At 43.6% G+C, this 20,802-nt stretch overlaps 1 protein-coding gene across 1 annotated transcript; it reads right to left on the reverse strand.

The window, feature by feature from the left end:
* Nucleotides 1-378: 378 nt before the first annotated feature.
* LOC131481851 (outer dynein arm-docking complex subunit 2-like) lies at nucleotides 379-7,404 on the reverse strand. The gene is made up of 4 exons (XM_058672274.1): nucleotides 7,144-7,404; nucleotides 4,713-4,811; nucleotides 1,143-1,290; nucleotides 379-417 (listed from the first exon to the last, which is right to left on the reverse strand). The coding sequence occupies exons 1-4, from the start codon at nucleotides 7,314-7,316 to the stop codon at nucleotides 379-381; spliced, it is 459 nt and encodes a 152-aa protein (XP_058528257.1). The 5' UTR covers nucleotides 7,317-7,404.
* Between the last annotated feature and the right edge of the window lie 13,398 nt (nucleotides 7,405-20,802).

Here is a 20,802-nt window from a genome sequence, read left to right on the forward strand (position 1 = left end):
CATATTTGAAGCACTTGTAAGTTATTTATTATCTAAAATATTTATTCAGGTTTGTTTATTTCAAAGAGCAACAAAAAGATACAGAGAAAAGAGATCAAGAGAGAGAAAGAGAATCTGCCATTCACTGATTCATTCCTCAATTGCCAGCAACAGCCAGTGCTGGCCCAAGCAGGACCCCCACGAACTTGAGCCATCACCTGCTACCCCCAGGCACATTAGTAGGAGGCTGGATCAGTGGGTGGAAGCAGGACTCCACCCCAGGCACTGTGGTATGGTTCATGGCTGTTCTAGAGTCAGCTGAACCTGCCTGCACCACCACACAAGCCCTAGCAATTGCAGTTTATTAAGCATCATGTCTCAACTATGTTTTCTTAATCATTAAACTAACTCAATAGTATAGGTGCTGTTAATGTCATTCTGCAGGTTAAGAGAAAAATCAAGGTTCAAACCACACCATTAACTTTTCTACAACCACACACTGAAAAGTCACCTAGCCTGGAACTGAACATATGGCCTAGCATTGTGATATAGTAGGTTAGGCTGCCAGCATCCCATATCATGTCCTTGCTGCTCTACTGCCAATCCAACTCCCCAGTGATGGCCTAGGAGAAGCAGCAGAAAAACAGCCTAAGGGCTTGGGTCCTGCCACCTACATGGGAAACCCATGTAGAACTTCTGGTTCTTAACTTGTGCCTAGCTCAGCATTGGCCACTGCAGTCATCCAGGCAGTGAATCAGTGGATGCAAGATACCACAATCTCTTGTACTTCTGCCTTTCGAGAAAATAAATAAATCTTTAAAGATGAAAAAAAAAAAAAGGAATCAAAATCCAATGTGAAGATTCATGCATTTCACCATGCCTCAATACTGTGCAAAAAAAAAGGTGCCCAAGTAAAGACATGCTAGCGCTAGTGCCTCCCCAGCCAGGAGACAGGGCTGACAACAGGCAGCCTCACTGCTCCCTGCAGACTAGCCTTGATCCCTCGGGAAAAGGGAGATCTTCTGTTGGGCACATTTACACAACAAGAACACTTACCACCCTTTATATGAGAGAAAGGAACAATAAACTTAGAAGCAGGATAGACATTATGGCGAAAGAATTCAAACTGAACATGGCAAACATGGTCCAAAAGGCATTCGTACCTTTAGATATTTCACCAGCTTCTGAATTTGCCAATATTCTGATGGTGAATCCATGTTGGCTTCCTGATGAAGGTCAGTCGGCTCCTCCTCCTCCTCACTCTCTGAGGAGTTCTCCCTAAGAATCTCCTCACTCTTATCAAGGTTCTTACTGCGAGGGACAAGAACAGGCACAACAAGGACCTGATTACACTTGGGCAATGTGTACACAAGCAGCAGATAAGACACTGACATCTGCTGAGTGCTTGCAGATGATGGCTAAGACTGATAAGAGAGGCTGGCCATATCACGTGTTCTGTATCACCACTCTGACTGTGGCACTAATCATAATAAGAAACCAGAAACTGAACAGCCAAAGGCTGTGCTGCACAGTAAGGCAATGATTGGTCCCCGGTGTGTCCCTACAACCCCTCACTTAAATCAATTAATTTAGCTAAAACTGAGTAAAATTAAAACTCTTCTTTTCCAATCCCACTAGTCACATTGAAGTGCTCAGTTCAGATGTCGACCACATCCTTCAAACACAGCAAGGTCAACTGGACAGTGAGAGGGCTGAGCGCCCTCTTCTCCATGATGCCTGCACCAAGTACTTCCAAGGCACCAAATGTCAGAGCAGCTGCCACAGCCTGATATGGGGGTGCCTGACCCACACAGCCTGACACAGCTGGGAGCCAAGCTGTCCCCAGCAGCCCCTGCAGACAGTGGGTACTGTGTCTCAGGAGGCACACATATATGTCATTCACATGTAAGTACCAAGAACCCTGTCCACCTTGTTTCCTGTCTCTCCAGCAAGTAGCACACAGATGTACTTCTCCAAACAGTTGGTGTGAGAGAGAATGAACTGAAGCATGCATGGACGAACAAATGATGGAATAACAAATAAACGTATCCAGGTGCAGCTGAACTGATGCCCAACTCCTCAAGGATTGTACATTCACAGACAATGGCCACCAGAAAGGGAAGAGGTGTGCACTGTCAGTCTCAAAGGAAAGACACCTCTGTGACAAGGAGAGAGCAGTCTGGAGCCATGACAAATGCTGCCTCCTGTCCCTAGACCCTACAGTTAGGCAGGGATTGGGGACAAGAAGAGCCAGTAGAGAACTGCTACCTTCATGGGACATTTTTAAAACATGTGAGGAAGGAGAGGGTGGATGCACTTATATACAGGACACATATCAGGAAATGCACTTCTGGGTCATGTGAAGGAACCCAAGAAGGCTCAGAAGGAAGAGCATGGTAGGTCTGCACAGATGGAGGCCTGGCAGACAGGCCTGGGGATAAGAGTTCAGGTGAAGAATATCATGCAGAACAGTGTCCAGGCGTGAGAGGAGCCTGGCCACCCTCCAGACACTCCTGAGCCTTCTATAGACTCCTCCATACCTCATCAAGCAAGAATAGACACAGTAAAGCAGTCATTTTTTTTCCCAAGGGAAACAGTTGCTACCGGGGCACTTCACACACACACTAGCCCAGAGTTCTCTAAATTCTCTGAAGTCTGACTTGAAATTTAAATACTTCACTTTAGACCAAACACCCACTTAGGAACACTGACATGGGTATGTTTTTTCCTATCCCTCCCATGACATCCTAAATACCACTGAAAATCCTAGGAATCCTAAATAAAACAAATGGAAGATGTCTCTGAAAGAAAATCTCCTGAGGAGTAGCACAGTGCTCCAAACCGTCCTAGCCCGGGTCCTGGAGAAGAGCACACCGAAGGTCCCGTCCGTCCTTCCCCACAGTGGAAGACACAAGCACTGATGGAGCATAATGGCCTTGAGAGAAGATGGCCTAACCACACAATGAAGAGTTGGACTTGGTGGGCCGAAAAGGAAAGCCAACTACAAGTTTTCTGCAACAAACTCAATTCAAATACAATGCTATAGGTGGTTTGACACGACAAGGAAGGAAAAAGATACTATTCAAAGCACTACATAAAAAGTAGAATTTGCTGTATTAATATCAGATTAAGCATATTTCATGTTAAAAAAATTACTGGAACATTACATAATGATAAAGGAGAGACACAGCAATCCTAAACATATACACACCAAACAATAGAGCTAAAAAACACATGAAGGAAAACAGAACTAAAAGAAAAACAGAAAAATATGCAATCACAGCTGAAGGCTTTAACAGCTTACAGAATAATCGGAAAGAAAATAAACAAGGATGTAGGAGAAATCCCTACCAGCACTACACAGCGTAATTCAGTCCACAAGGACAGAGCACTTCTGCCAAAGAAAACAGAATAAACATCCTTTCCAAGCACCCAAAGAACCTGGTCCATACAAACCACCAACAATTTTAAAAGACATAGTTACACAGAGTATGCTCACTGAGCACAATTAAACGACACTAAAAATCAGTAAGAGAAGGATAAAAGGAGAACCTCCAAACACTGAAAACTACCCAAGTAATGTAGGAGTCAAAAAGAGTATATCAAGGGAAATTTTTTAAAAATACAAACTCGGTTGAATGAAAATCGAAACACAATGCATCAAAATGTGGGCTTGTACTCAGCCAACACAGCAAAACATTACAGCAGGACATGCTGACTTCAGAAAAGGTCTATCAATAGAAATAAAGAAACTGGAAACTAAAATAACAGAAGAGCAATATAAATGCAAGTCAAACTGAAGGAAGGAAATTAAGAAATCAATAAAATTGGAAACAGAAAAAAACAATTTGAAAAATGAGTAAAACAAAAGCTGTTTCCATGCAAAAGATTAATAAAGTGGACAAGTGTCTAGCTATACTGATTATGTAAGTTAGGCAACAAAGATCAAATGAATCAATCCCTTTAAAAGCAGAAACCAGCACAGTTCTTTCAGAATGAAACAAGTAAGTCTGGACAACTCTAACTATAAATGGCATCTAATTTATAATTTCAAAGCTCAAACTTGGGTCTTGAGGCCTCAATGACTTTGCTGGAGGATTCTGCCTGACCTAGAAGAACTACTTCCAATTCCACACAATCTGTTCAGAAAGCAGAAAATAAATGATTAAGCATATTGAACTTTTAATTATAGGGATCCAAAAGAGTAAAAATTTGCACAATGTTAGTTGAGTGCCTTTAAAGTTTTCTTCCCTCAAGTGCTGAATGTTTACTAAAATATGGGCTATATGCCATTTCCTCCCACCCCTACCCTGTCACTCTCCTGCAAGTGGATAACCCTTCTCCAGCCACTATACTTCTGCCATCAAACTGAAAATCAGGTGTGAGGTGGCTAGGCGGCCTCTGTCTCATTATTGTGCTTGGATGAGAAGCATCGTTAAGTGACTGAGGAGCAGATTGTCACAGGTGTGAGGGGCAACATAATTGCAAGGATGGGCACACTCAGGGTTCACAGCAGGCCTGATACTTGGTTCTCTCACTGAGTTGGCTCACACTACGAAATCCCACACTGCAGGTCACTGGCACGCCACAAAAGCAGAGTCCAACACTCTCCCATTGGCTCCCAGGCCTAGGAGCAGTCAGCCTTCACCTGGGGTCCCCAGAGTCCCAGGAAGAAGCCACTGGTCCATGTGCTCACACCTGTCCTAAGAAGCCATTGGTCAAGACAAACTCACCGAGGCAGCTGTGCTCTTCCAGGTGTGAGAGAAGCCCTGGGCTTTTCGAGTCTTCCTCCATGTTTTTCCTCTTGGGTGTCTTTGACTGGGAGTTTGGGACTAAAAATTAAAAAAAAAAAAAAAAGCACATTAGTTTCATATTGATGAAGTGAATGAACAGGAAGGAGAAGGTGGAAATGCACCCAAACACTCCTGCACCCCAGGGAGCTTCTTGACAACAGAAGGAGATGCTGCAGCCCCCCTTGCACCTGGAAGTGTCCCTCTGGCCTCCGCTCCTGACAGACGCACCTGACAGACGCACCCGACAGATGCACCCGACAGACGCACCCGACAGACAGTGTCCTGAAAACCCAACACTGCCACCATCAGACCCACTCTCAGCATTACAAAGGTCACAGGAAGGAGAGGGGTTCCACTTTCCAGAACAGTCCTTCCCTCCAGGTTTCTGGGCTTGCTTCCAGAATATTGTGCAGGTGTGGATCCTTGTGTGTCCCTGCAGGAACCATGGTACTGACAGAGCTTTAAGTGTTGTATGCTACAGGTAAGAGTGTGCTCTGGGTGTCCTGGGTGCCCTGGGCTTTGCAGTCTGGTGTGAGGTCAGACCCTGATCCTGGCTTTGTCAGCAGTCTACAGAGGATCCCAGATGGGGTCAATTTTATTGCCTATATATGCCAAATCAGTGTTTACTAACACAGGCCGATTAATACTTCTGAGACTGCAGCATTTTTATAGTTGGGAAGGGATGCTTCAAAGAATTTAAGGAAATGGGAATTCAAAGATAAGCTTATTTTCACATTAAGAAATGTTGAAATTCACCTGCAATTTTTCATATTTCACATATCTCAAGAATGTCTTGAAGATTCCTCTTATGCATGGGTTTTGATTTTTTTTTTTTTGGCACAGCGAAATTATCTTTAAATCCATTGTTCATGGACTTTGTAAAATGCCCCTGTATTCAGGTTATATCAGCAGGGAAAGTGCCATCAATGTTAAGGTAACTCTATATAAAGGAGTTTTTTTTAAAAAAAAAGATTTGTTTATTTATTTGTATTTGAAAGGAAGGATTAGAGAGAGAGACAGAGAGATAGAGAATGTGTGTGTGTGTGAGAGGGAGAGAGAGAGAAAGAGAGAGAGAGAGAAAATCTTCCACCTGATGATTCACTCCCCAAATGGCCACAATGGTCAGAGCTGGGCTGATCCAAAGCCAGGAGCCAGGAGCTTCTTCTGGGTTTCCCACGCAGGTTCTGGGTCTCAGGGACTTGGATGAGAAGCAGAGCAGCCAAATGTAAACCAGCATCCATATGGGATCCCGGCACTGCAGACAGGATTAACATGATAGGCCACCATGCTGCTCCACTCCACCTAAGTTCAGACATCCAAGATTCTTTAGAGCATTTACTGAATCCAGTCCATACCCCATGAGACGTTGATATTTCCCATGAGGTTTCTCCATATGTTGTATTATCTTTTTTTGCATATTATTTATCCTGACTCTCCAAATATAGCGAACAGAATCCTAATTTCCCTTTCCCTTCACAGTGCTCCAAACATGAACCCTAGTGCTGTCCAATCCTGTTGCTCTGGGGAGAGGAGTTCTGCATAGTGATTGGTGGTATACCCACATTCTATACTGGAACCCCTGAGTTCAAGTATAAGCTCCACTTCTGATTCTAGCTTTTGTTGATGTACCCCTTGGGAGGCAGCAGTGATGGTCCAAAATGATGGGCCCAGGATTAGCACTGTCATAGCTGGTAAAGCTGCCCTCTGTGGTGCCAGCATCCCATATGGTTACCAGTTTATGTCCTGCCTGCTCCACTTCTGGTCCAGCTTCCTGTTAATGTGCCTGGAGAAAGCAGTGGAAGATGGCCCAAGTGACTGGACCTCTGCTGCCCACGTGGGAATACCAGGAAGAAACTCCTTGCTTTTGGCTTTGCCTGGCCTAACCCCAGACTCCAGTCATTGCTGCCATGGGCCGGGGGGCAGAGGGAGAAAGATGGAGCAGAAGATGAAAATCTCTATCTCTCATGATCATGCCATAACGCTTTCGAATAAGTTTCAAAAAAAAAAAAAAAAAGCAGCTGGGTCACTGCCACTTATGTGAGAGACCCTGAATGATTTTTCCAGCTTCTATCTCCTAGCTTTAGTCCAGCCCAGCTTCACACATAACCCTAATGTTCTCAGTATTTGGAACGTGAAGTGGTGAATGGGCTCACACACATGTTCTCTCTTTCTCCCTCTGCCTTCAGATAGGAAATAATTAAAAAAAAATCCTTTGCTGAGAATACAGAGAATAGCATCAGGACTCAGTTTGTACCAGCTAGCATATTTAAGCATGATTCTATATGTTTCTACTATGAAATGAACATATATGAAATCTCAGGCCCTTACACAGGGCCTAAAATGTCAGAAAACCCAGCAGTCGTCAACATACACTTTGACATCAACAGTGGCCCTCCAATTTAAAGTCGGCTGCAATCTCTTGGTCATTTGATTCTTCCCAAAATTACTCTGGCTCTTCGGCGTGGTCTGCTCTGGGCCAGCTGCAGCGTCTCCCTGTTTGGTTGCCTCAACAAGTTGAACCTTTTCTTTTGGTTGCTCTTCCATGAATTTAACCACCTTTATATAGGCAAAATTCCAAGCACTTTCTGCAGCAATGTCCTTGATTTATTCCGTGGTGTTTCCTGAAGCTGAAGCCTGGGGAAGAAAGCAAGAGAGACAGCATGATGCCAACTCATTCCGCTGAGCAACAAGGCTGGCTCAAGGCCATTTCAACGTCGGTGGGCTCAGGCAGAGTGTGACAAGATGAAACTCTGCCTGAGCCCACCCGGAACAACAGTGCAGCTTGGGCCCACACACCTCTCATGACCTGAGACACGTCACATCAAGTGCCCAGAACAAAGCCCAAGGGAGCACCTTGAACGTATCCAACAGACACAGCACTCATGGAGGAGGAAGCATGAGTCATTTTAAGAGATTCATTATGAGAAATGGTGCAAACCAGGGGAAAAAAAGATAGCAATGTCTTTAAAGAACTGCAAAAAAAAACAACAACAAAAAAAAAAAACCAAAGGTAAAGACCTGTCCAACTTCTCTACTGAGAAGTGTACAGATACACACATCATTCGACAGTGAAGGCAAGATAAAGACACCCACAAACAAAATCTGCCCAAAATCCTAGAGTGTGAAAAGTGCTTCTTCAGCCGTCAGAACCATCAGGTCAGAAACACAGATCTAACAGCACACAGAAATTCAGGCTATAGAAATTATAATAATAAAATCACAAAACATACTGAAGATTTGTGTATTATTTAGAATTACTTAAAAACATAACAAAATCTAAACCAAAAATAGCTACATTTTGAAGATGTCATAGACACTAGATTGGATATTACTGAAGACAAATATTTAAAATTAGAGATGTCCACTGTAAGTCCCAAGGCAGGAACAAAGAAACAGTTAAAATGGAAGTGTGAGTAATAAAGAAAGAGCATAAATAAAATAGACTCACTTTCAAGGTTCAACTATTGCAAAAGGGCAGGAAAAGACAAAACGGACAAGAAAGTAAATTAAACTATTTCAGTAGTTATAAGCAATGACAGTTCTTTCTAAAATGAATTAAAAGAAGAAAAAGGAAACGCCCACTTCTTGAAATCAAGAGCAACTTTACATGGATATTAAAACACATTAAAAATAGGAAGCTGGAGTGGGCGTTGTGCACAGGGGTCAACCCAGTGCTTGGGGCACCCGCACCCATTACCTGCAGCCCTGAATGTTAGCCCCAGCCCCACTGCTAATGCTAGCTTTCTGGAAATGTGCACCCAGGCAGGCAGGAAGAGACGACTCAAGCACTGGGATCCCTGCCCTCCATAGGGAGGCCAGGACCAAGGGCCTGACTTCCAGCTTGCTCCTCGCTACTGTAGGCTTGCAAAAAATGAACAAGCGATAGAACATCTCTCTCACTCTCGCTTTACCTCTCCATCCTTCTACCCTTCAAATAAACAAAACAGAAAAATTAACATATTTTAAAATAAATAAAATGCTGCCTAAGAAATGTTCATGCGATCAATAAAATGAAGCAGGAGAGACTATAGCAAAATCAAACAGACTCTAAAACAAGTAACAGCAGAGATAAAGGGGAGCATGCGTAACGACTGAGAGTCATGAAGCATGTGATTCTAAATACACAGTCACCGACTAGAACATCACAATACTGGAGGCAAAGACAGGACTAGAGGGGAACCACACAAATCCACCACAAGGAGACTTCACACAGTCCTCTGCGGGACACAGCCAGCGAGCGGACACTCAGCCAGACATGTCAGCCAGGACCAGGGACCTGAGGCACATTCAGCTAAGTCCACTGAGGGACACCGCAGGAACACACACTCTTCCTAAGTTCCTAAAGGAAATTGTACCTTCAGCCATAAGTGAACATCAGGACCCTGAATGGAACTTAAATCATTTGAAAACCATTTCTCGGGGTTGGCACAGTGGTGTAGCACAATAATCCTCTGCCCGAGGCATCAGCATCCCATGTGGGCACCATATGGGTTCACGTCCCAGCTGCTCCACTTCCGATTCAGCTCCCTGATAATGGCATGGGAAAGCAGCAGGGAGTAGGGGGGCTAGTCCTTGGGCCCTGCAATTACTAGCAGAAATGGAAGCAGCTCTCAGCTGTGACTTCAGATTGGTCCAGCTCTGCCTGTTGCAGCCATTGAGAGAAACAATGAAAGGAAGACCTCTCTCTATATAGTTCTTCCAAGTAAAATAAATCTCTAAAAATGCACCATTTCTCTTAATTAAGCTAGAATTCACTTAATAAAGATCTAGAAGATCATAAAATACCCTTCTATGAATAAATAAATCACATATCAAAATCTATGACACAGTTTATGCAGCATTTATCAAGAAATGTAAAGAAAAAACTTAATTGCAAAAAAAGCAATTATTGATTTAAACTTCTAATATAAGAAATTAAATTAGAAAGGCAAAGGGAAAGCCCAGTGCAATAGCCTAGTGGCTAAAGTCCTCGTCTTGCACACATCAGGATCCCATCTGGGCACCAGTTCTAATCCCAGTGGTCCTGCTTTCCATCCAGCTCCCTGCTTGTGGCCTGGGAAAGCAGTTGAGAACAGCCCAAATTGTAGGGACTCTGCACCCATGTGGGAGACCTGGAAGAGCTACTGGCTCCTGGCTTCGGATCGGCTCAGCACCAGCCATTGTGGTCACTTGGGGAGTGAATCACCCAACAGAGAATCTGCCTCTCTGTCTCTCCTTCTCTCTGTATATCTGACTTTCTAGTAAAAAAAGGAAAAAAAGGCAGAGGGAAATCATAAAAGCTGAAATCAAATAGAAAGACAAATAATAAGTAAACTCTATGAAACAAATATTTCATTCTTGGAAAAATATCAATAAAATTACTACATCTCCATCCAGATTAATCATGGAAAGCAGGAGAGGAAACACAAAAACAACAAACATTAGGAATGAAATTGGAGTCTACAGATAGGAAAGAATAGCATGGAATCTTATGTCTGATGCTAATAAATAAATTAGAAAACCAGTACACATTCATTGGAACACACGAACTGCCAAAACTCCCTAAACAACAGAAGTGGGAGAAGTCCACGTAACATGGCATGTGAAAGGCAAGGATCAGCCCCTGAGCCATGGCACCAGACCCCTCTTTAAATATTGTTATTTCACCCTTTTCTCCAAAGCAAGCATTTTATGGCTTTTCTAGTGCACACCCAAGTTGTCAGACCACCATTCTTGTGCTCCAGAGCCACAGTGGCACAGAATGAGTGTCCCTTGAACACAAGCACCTGATTCACAATGGCCCATCTGGTAACGAAGATGGCTACTAAGCAAGACACTTGTGGGGAGTGGACACAGCAAGGACGTGCTAGAGCACAGAATGACTCATGCCCTGGCAGGATGGAGACACATGGTGTGAGATTTCATCATGTTACTCCGAATGGCATGCAATTTAAAATTCATGAATTACTTGTTTCTGGAACATTCCGTTTGTATATTTGGACCACGACTAATCACAGATAACCGAAACCACAGGTAAGAGGGAACTACTGTAAGTCCTCAATGAATTGAAGGCCATACTATGTTCCTGGATTAGAAAACTCAGTATCTGAAGAAGTCTGGTTTCTTTGAATTCATCTTACATTCATCAGTCATGATTCTTCAGGATTTTCCCCCTTTTTGAAGGAACTGACAAGGCTGACCCTAACAACCCTTTAAACATACAAAATACCTAGAATAGCCAAAGTTTAAAACACAATACTGGCAAACTCCTACAACGATCAAGCCAGTTGTAGTATTGGTATAAAAATAAGTGTGGGGCCCGGTGCGGTAGCCTAGTGGCTAAAGTCCTCGCCTAAATGTGCCAGGATCCCATATGGGCACCGGTTCTAACTCTGGAGCCCCACCTCCCATCCAGCTCCCTGCTTGTGGCCTGGGAAAGCAGAGCCTTGGAACCTGCACCCACGTGGGAGACCCAGAAGAAGCTCCTGGCTCCTGGCTTTGGATAGGCTCTGCCCTGGCCGTTGTGGCCACTTCGGGAGTGAACCAATGGATGGAAGATATTTCTCTCTGTCTCTCCTGCTCTCTGTAATCTGCCTTTCCAATAAGAAAAAAACAATAAATCTTAAAAATACACATGTAAGATCAAAGGTAGAGATTGGAGTGTACAGATATAAATTCTCACACATATCTAAAGCTGATTTCTGATAAAGATATAAAGATAATTCACTGGAGAAGATGATAGTTTTGCTTTTTTTGATGAATGGTGTTGTAAACAACCAGATATCTATTTGCAAAACAAATAAACTTTGATCCATATCATATAAGCACAAATAAAACTAAAGATACTATAGGCTTAAATGTAGAACATAAAATTTAAAAAATTCCAAGAAGAAAATAAGAGATTCATCTTTGTGACAATGGATTTGCCAAGATTTTTTATTAGATCAACACTACCAAAAAAAAAAAAAAAAAAAAAAAAAGAAAAAAACACATTTGAGTTCATGAAATTACCGGACAATGGAGCATGAAAAAGCAGGACTTGAACTAGAAACAAGTATTTATCAGTCATACACCTGACAGACCATACATGCCAGCAACATACATATGCTCTTGCAACTCAAGAATAAAAATTAAACAACCAAATTTTAAAAACTGCAAAAGACCCAAATAATGATAAAGATACACAGGCAGGAAGTGAGCCTAAGAATGGTTGCTGTCAAGAAATGCAAAGTAAGAGCATGCCTTTGGCACAGAGGTTTACATGTCTGCTCGAGTCAGCGGCATCCTTCTAAGCCAGCATTCGGTTAAGCAGAAGGGGGGAAAGCAGCAGGAGGTGAATGGCTCCAGGAGTGGGCCTGAGGCAGCTGCATGACAGGTCTGAAGCCACAGGGCTCCAGGAGTGGGCCTGAGCCAGCTGCATGACAGGTCTGGAGCCACAGGGCTTCAGGAGTGGGCCTGAGCCAGCTGCATGACAGGTCTGGAGCCACAGGGCTTCAGGAGTGGGCCTGAGCCAGCTGCATGACAGGGTCGGAGCCACAGGGCTCCAGGAGTGGGCCTGAGCCAGCTGCATGACAGGTCCGGAGCCACAGGGCTCCAGGAGTGGGCCTGCACTGGCAAAGTGACAGGGCCAGAGCTGCAAGACTCCAGGAGTAGGCCTGAATCAGCAGCGTGATAGGCCCAGAGCTGCGGCTTTCCGACTTGAGCCTGATCATCAGCCCTGGCTATTGTTGGCTCTGGGCAGCAAAATACAACCAGAATGCCTCTCTCTCTTTCTGCCTTTTAAATAAAATAAAAACTAACCAATTAGGAAATGCAAATGAAAACCCAATGAGATAACAATACACTCCTAAACCATCTAAACCTAAGGATGACCATACGAGCTACGGAAAGCATGTGGTATGGTCTTCTCCTACACACCCATCATGGATGTAAACCATAATAACCCTTTGGAATGCAGTTTATCGATGACTTAAAATTTTAAACATACCACTACCATATTACCTTGCCATTTCATTCTCGTTTTATTGAGAAGTAAAGGAAATGAATGGCCATACAAATGCTTGTACAAAATCGTTCATGGTAGCTTTGTAATAGTCCAGAATTTGAAGCAACCTGTATGTCCATCACTAGGTGCATGGAGAAACAAATTGTGGTATATCCATACAATGGGACTATTCATTCACTAAAAAAAATCCACTGGTGATAAATGTGAAGGTATAGATGAATCTCAAAAGCATTATATTGAATGAAACATAACATATGACTATATTTATAGGAAGAACATACTCAATACTAATCTATAGTGAGCCAAATCAGAAGTTACCTATGAGAGAAGATTGAAGGCATTTTCTGAAGTGATGAGAATGTTCCATTTTTATTTAAATTATGGCATAGATATTTGTCAGAAATCATGACAGAGGGATGAGCATTTGACCTATCAGCTTAGTCCTGATTCTATCCCTAAGTGCAACTTGAAAAGAGACTTTCAGCAGTGACAGGCATTGTGATACAGCAAGTCTCTTCTTGGGATACCCACATCCCATACTGAAAGGGTTAGGACTGAGTCCCAACTCTGCTTTCCATCCAGCTTCCTGCTAATGCGCCTGGAAGGCAACTGATGAGGGCCCAAGTGTGTAGGTTCTTATCACTCCTCTCCGGGAGCCAGACAGAGCGCTGGGCTTCTGGCTTTGTCCGGTTCATCCATGGCAATTGCCTCTAGGGAGTGAACCAGCAGATAGAAACTTTCTCTTCCTTTCACTTTGCCTTTCAAATAAATAAAAGTTTAAGAAATACTATTACCAATATACTAAGAGAGAAGATATTACACACATGAAACAAGACTCAAATTTTTAACATCAAAAAATTAACAAGATGAAAGCTTTAAATTTTTGAACTTTGGGTTACATACAATGAGCCATAAAGGCAAAACATGGTGGGATGGAGTAGAAAAAAAAAAACTAGAAAACTAACTGCAGAGTAACTAGTAACTAGTAAAAGAAAAGGGGAAAAAATTAAAGATGCTACATGAAAAAATATTTTCCAGTGCTGAATGTCACCACTAATGAAAAACAAACAAAATAAAGACCACCATGAAATCACAAAAGACTTAAAAGCTTCAGAAGACAGGAAAAGCCAAAACATGTTACAAAATGCCTTTAACTACTAGGTGAAAAATTTACTTCCAGGTTGCCACAAGTATTATTCTAGGAATGACAGCTGAGAGCTGAGAGGAAAAAAATACCTGATCCTCAATTTCTTCCCCACCCATGTGTCTCTTTACCCACAAATCTCCACCAAGTGAATGATGCGGGGCACTCAGAAAAACAGACATGGAGTGAACGGACATGCTCAGCATGAGAAGGGCTGTAAGTGAACACCCAGTAGCTAACACCATACCAGTGGTACGGAACAGCTTCGCCCTCCAGTCAGGAACTTCCATCCAACAGGGTCTGCAAAGTCACAATAATTAGGAATGAAAAAGAAATTTTTTAAAAATATCCAGGTTAGACAGGAGAAAATGAAACCATCTGTGTTTACAGATGACATGCTTTACTATATAGAAACCTCTAAAGAATCTACTCTTATAAGCATGCAAAAGTGACCCCACTGAAGTTGTAGGACTCTTGCTAATTTTATCTATTCATTTGAATAGTAAAGTGAGAGAGATTTTTCCATCTTTTGGTACACTCCTCAAATGCTCACAATAGCCAAAGCTGGACAATGCTGAAGCTAGGAGCCAGGGACACCACTCCAGTCTCCTATGTAGGTGTACGGGACCCAAAATACTTGGGTCACCATCATGTGCTGCTGCTGCCTCCAGGCACATGAGCAAAGAACAGCATCAGAATATGGGATGCAGGCCGCCTGAGTGGCAGCTTAACTCACTGCACCACGGACCCAACCTGGAATTCCTTCCTGCATTTAATATCCAAGCAGTCAGATACACTTTAACACTCAAAATGCACTGTGTCTCTATAAAATTGTAACATAAAATTCAAAAATTCAAAATAAAAAATTAACAAAGAAAATTTTAAACACACTGTGCTTCTATGTGCTAGCAGTGAATAACTGCACATATTAATAAAATAATTCTATTCTCAGCAGCATCAAAAATAATAACACAATTAGGGCCTGGCATAGTGGCTTAGCAGCTAAAGTCCTCACCTTGAATGCCCTGGGATCCCATATGGATGCCGCTTCTAATCCCGGCAGCTCCACTTCCCATCCAACTCTCTGCTTGTGGCCTGGGAAAGCAGTCGAGGACGGCCCAAAGCTTTGGGACCTTGCACCTGCGTAGGAGACCTGGAGGAAGTTCCTGGCTCCTGGCTTCAGATCGGCTCAGCAACAGCCATTGCGGTCACTTCAGGGAGTGAATTACCCAACAGAGGATCTTCCTCTTTGTCTCTCCTCCTCTCAGTATATCTGACTTTGCAATAAAAATAAAAATAAGTCTTTAAAAAATAATAATAATAACACAATTAGCAAACCTGATGGAGGAGAAAGGCTTGTGTATGGAAAACTACAAAATCTTACTGAAAAAAATCAAAGATAAAAACAAAGATATCTCTGGAAAGCAGTTGAGGATGGCCCAAAGCTTTGGGACCCTGCACCCAAGTGGGAGACCCGGAAGAGGTTCAAGGTTCCCGGCTTCGGATTGGCGCAGCATCGGCCGTTGCGGTCATTTGGGGAGTGAATCATCGGATGGAAGATCTTCCTCTCTGTCTCTCCTCCTCTCTGTATATCTGATTTTGTAATAAAAAAATAAAATCTTAAAAAAAAAACAAAGATATCTCTTACTCTTGGATTGGCAGATTTAATATTGCTAAGATAACAAGCCACATAAAGTTTACAAATTAAGTGAAGTGCCTATCAAAATCCCAAGGGCATTTTTTTTTTTTTTTTGCTCAAATGGCAAAACTAAGTCCCCAATTTATGTAAAGACTCAGCGAATCCCGAAGAGCCAAAGCAGTACTGAAAACTAAACAAAGTATGGGGACTCCCCTTTCCCTTCTCTCAAAACTGCCTGAACTGTCATAATGTACAAAGCATGGCACCAGGCCCATGCACCAAACCACTGCCCATTAACTGATGCTTGGCAAGATCTGAGAACACTCCACAGGCGAGGACTCCCAACACACAGTGATGGGAAAGGCAGATGTCCACAGGCTGAAGAAGCTCATCCAACAATCAGAGCGAACTAAAGACCCACAGCTTCAGGGCTAAACTTCAAAATCATTAGCGAAGCACAAGAGAAAATCTTGATGATTTGGATTTTGCAATGATTTCCCAAATACGATACCAGAAACAGGCAATACAGCAAAATAAAATAACAGCTAAATTAGAATTAACATTAAAAATGCCTACGCATTGAAGGTCATTATAAAAGTTAAAAGACAACTTACAAAACAGAAGAAAATATCTGAAAAATCTTCCACGTGATAAAGAATATATTAAAAACTCCTGCAACTCAACAATGGGAAATAATCCAGTTTTTTAGGCGGGCAAATGACTAGAATAGACATTTCTTCAAAGAAGATACACAACTAGTCAGTAATCATACGAAGATAAGCTCAATATTACTGTTGGTTAGAGAGCTACAATCCAAACCCACAGGAGAGTCAGTAACACAAAATGACCAAAACGAGGACACGTTGGCAATGATGCAGACCAACTGGAGTGCTTGTCCTTTGCTGGTGATTCCTCCCAAAATTAAACAATCACAATTGACAAAAAAATCTCAACAACCCAAGCGCCCTTTGACAGGTAAGTGGGTTAATAATGGGAACATCTATAAAAGGGGCATTGTTCAGTTATCAAAAGGAATGCAGTTCTGATACCTGCCCTCCCACATAGTTGAACCCGGAAAGCATTATACTAAGTGGAAAAGGCCAGGCACAAAGGGTGATTATCGTGTGAGTCCACTGAAGCAAAATACCTAGGACAGGCACATTCACAGCAAGAGTCCATGGGCTGGGGCAAGGAGAAATGGGCATCACTCAATCCTCATGGTGACCATAACTCCCACAGGAAAAGAACTCAACTGCTTGAGCAATTTGCTGCTGCCTCCTAGATACACCCCCTGGGTAAGGAGGCTGGGACCAGGAGCAAGCAAGCGACCAGGACCCAGGCTCTATAATACGGAGAAACATGTCTAGACAGGCCCTGTGCTCAGAGCCAGAGGTCTACCTCGGATTTCCTTGTCTTACCACCATCAGCTTCATCCAGTCTTGCTTCATAAAATCCTGTGCCAACCGATGTTGCTGCCTTCGTCTAGCACTCTTTCATAAAACATGAAAAACATATTCAAAGGCAACACAATCTTTGTGCATCAATAGAACAGTCCTGTAGGCCACTTCCCTGGAGGGACAGCAAGGGTCAAACCATCACCTTGTCCAGGCCTTCATATAGAGCCCAGGCTTCTGTCACTACACTCTGGCCCAAAAGGAAAGATGAGAAGGGCCTGTACAAAAAGTCACTTGCAGTATGAGAGCTACCATCAGGAAAATCAAGGGACATTTTATTTTGAAAGTGCTACAAATCAATAGAACTTATATTGTGAAAAACACTCTAATAATTAAAAGAAAAGTTCAGAAAGAGGCAACGTCATTCTGCACGTTTTTGATGGTATAGAAAAGCCTTGACTGACTAATATGGATGTTTAAAAGCAACTATGTAAACCTACCTGTTTAGACCTATTTCCTGAAATTTTTGATTTTTTTCTCTTAAAAAGGTAACATCTTCAAAATGTCAGCACGTATTTTTTATTCTAAATAATTCCCTTCTTGTCACCTGCTTTGCCCTTTGGGAGTAAACATGCGCTGTGATTAATGCAGGCAGCATCACAACCCAAGCCAGGAAGTGAAGGACTCGGGCATGAGCTCCTGACCAGACCAGGTATGCACAGGCAGAGCCCCACCCCCGACTCAGTCCTTCACTCCGCAGGCCCTCCCACAGGTACAAAGGGCCCTCTGCAGCCCAGCTGATAACTCACAGACCCTGCCTCCTGCTGCATCCTGAGAGGTGCACCGGGACCGGAAGAGCCTCAGGGGGGAGTCAGCCAAGGCCAGCAGAGCTGAGGCCCCCTGGAAGACAGTCGCGTCTGCTGTGACACTCTGCTCTGCTCTATGTGCAGTACGGCTACCACTCAGACACCTTCCCATGGCACTGTTTCTCGGGATCTGTCTGTGCCCAACCTGCTGCCTCCATCCCTCCTTGTCTCACTCCTGTCATCATCTCCTTTTTCTACCCTACCCTCAGACAACACGGAGTACAGATGTACATGCATCTTGTGCCACTACGAATAACACACAAAGCCAAAAGCTCATGAAAAGCGTTTTTAGAATCCATGCATATTTTGTCACAATATACATTCTCCAAACACTTTCTGAAATCTTGTACATAATGGTAGTGTGTCAGGTATAATTATGTGTGTGTATGTAACATGTAAATGCACATACAACTGAAGTGCACTTCAAAAGCTGTTACATCTTGAATCAGTTTCATGGTCTTGTCATTAGTTTATAAGTGACCAGAAACACCCAGACATTTCTAGACCTGTGAAGCTAGGTGTGTGAATATCAATAGTGTTCAATAGAGACAAAGATTACTGCTCAGCACTAGAAAGTCAAAGAAAATCATTTCTTTTTTACCTTGCTTTCTAATTAAAGATTTAATGTTTCTAGGCTATTAAAGCAAACATCAGAATCCTACTCAGGTTGTCTCCTACTTCCTTCAGAAATAAGCACGGTGTAACAGCACTAAGAAAAGCAGGGAAGGCTGGCACAGGAGGTGCCTACAGGGATGACAACCCACAACGGGGTGCCCACACTCCACACCAAACTAGGCCAGATTCAAGACTCCCAGCAGAGCCCTGCAGCAGTCAGGCCTACCCTGGAAGGACAGCCATGACTGGCATGCTCATGTGGGAGGGCCCAGGGCCCCAGCTGATGGCAGGGGTCACAGGATATGGGCGTGTGCAACGAGGATGGGGAGAGCTGTTTCTGTTTCATAGGCCCAAGCCCAACTGTGCAGACTGTTCTGTAGCGTTCACTAGCCTGGGAGTCCTCAGCACTGCCTCCCTCCTGGGCCAGGTCGAGTTGGGCTGCCAGCAGGAAGCCAAAGGTCAACACTGCACCTGCGGTCAGAAGCAGGAGCAGCACCTGTCACGGGCCCGGGCACCCCAACAACGGCCCCCACCCTGGCAGCGGCAGTTGTGTCCAGTCCTGACAGTTGGTTCCAAAGGTCAGGTGTTCTTTTTTTCCCCTGGCCCCAGAGCCAGCGTTCCCCAGCCCCTGGGAAATGCCCTCAGCAGCCACCAAGGGCACCATCTGCAGAGGCACAGGCCCCAGCTCTGCCTTTTCTACAAAGACCCCCATCTGAGTGACTGAGGTGCCACTATTCAGCAGCAGCACCCACACCTCACTGCTCTGGGTTCCAGCTTCATGGAGACCAAGGGCCTGAAGCAGCAGCACCACCACAAGCAGCCCTGCAAAGGCCCGGGTCCCAGCCTAGACACAGGGCATCCCTGCTGGCGATGTCACGGCTTCGCTTTCTCCTCCAGTTCTCAGGATGGTTGTTGCAGTCACGTCTACCTTCCTCCATTTCCTTTTGTGGTTTTGTGCCGTGGCTGCATAACTAAGTAGGGAACTGATGAATCATAAAAACATTTCCATTCTTTAAATGGAGTGGCCATTTGGTTACCTGTTCCTCAGGAGATTAGCTTCAACCTGCTACTTTTAAAATGCACCTGCTGGCCTTGCCCAGGACTCTGCCCTGACCTGCCAAACAGCACCTCCTCCCCTGTCGGCCTTGAGACATTGTCTACCCAGCATCTGTGGACACATCACCAGGAACCCAGTCAACCAGCTTGCTAGATGCATTTTGAACAAGCAAGTTATACCTTCACCATCTATGAGCATCCCTCTGCCCAGCAAGGCAGGTGCAAGGTCTCAGTGCCAGGTGGCATCCCCAGCTTCCAACCAAGCCGTCCATGGCTCTCTCTGAGATGACCCTTCATCTGCCTGAAGACTCATCATCTGAAACCACTCACTCAGCAACGAACAGGCTCAGTGCCACATGCTGGCCTCCGCAGAGTCCACAGTGCAGACACTGTGCTTCCTCTGTTGCTTGACAACACCGCCAGGGGGAGCACCTGGAGTCTGTAAGCGTGCATAAGTAACCAGAGATGAACTTCAGGGACACACACCTGTGGCAGAGCACGTGGGGGTGCTGCCTTTCTCCTGGAGTCACTCACTGGCAGCTGCTCTGTCCCCTGCAGCCCAGACCCCTGAAATGAATGTTGGAAATCAGTGTAAACGCTTGCAGACAGAATCTACAACAAACATATGCACACATTCCAGGACATCAGGGTGAATATCAATTTTGTAATTAAAACTGCAGTTGACACATTACGGAATTAGCACATAACAATACATAACATTAAATCTATGCAATCTGAAAATTACATCTTTAATCAAAAAAGGTATCAAAAAACTACAAAAGAAAAATTTTTGACACACTCCCTAAATAATATTTGTACTATAAGTTACCCAATGGTATCAAAGAGTTTCTGAAAATAGCAAGACCACTGAAGGTCCCCTGAGCTGAATGGTAACTAAATTTTTTTAAATTTTAGAATTAGCCTAGATGCAACCAAGACAATTTTATCCCATTAAAATAAAATGATAATTAGCAGTAACTTTCAGAATTTATTTTGTTTCTGCTCTAATATTCTGAAATTTTTGCAACAAATATTTGCAGGTTTCCTTTAAGATTTTTTTTTATTTGAAAGTAAGAGTTATGGGCCCAGTGTGGTGGCCTAGCAGCTAAAGTCCTCACCTTGAACACATTAGGATCCCATACGGACGCCAGTTCTAATCCCGGCAGCCCTGGAAGAGGCCCTGGGGTTCTGGATTCAGATTGGCACAGCTCTAGCCGTTGTGGTCACTTGGGGAGTGAATCATTGGATGGAAGATCTTCTGCTCTGTCTCTTCTCTGTATATCCGACTTAGCACTAATAATAATACTAATACCAATCTTTAAAAAGTAAGAG

The sequence above is a fragment of the Ochotona princeps genome, chromosome 14 (assembly GCF_030435755.1).
Source record: "Ochotona princeps isolate mOchPri1 chromosome 14, mOchPri1.hap1, whole genome shotgun sequence".
In the NCBI taxonomy this organism is placed as follows: domain Eukaryota; kingdom Metazoa; phylum Chordata; class Mammalia; order Lagomorpha; family Ochotonidae; genus Ochotona; species Ochotona princeps.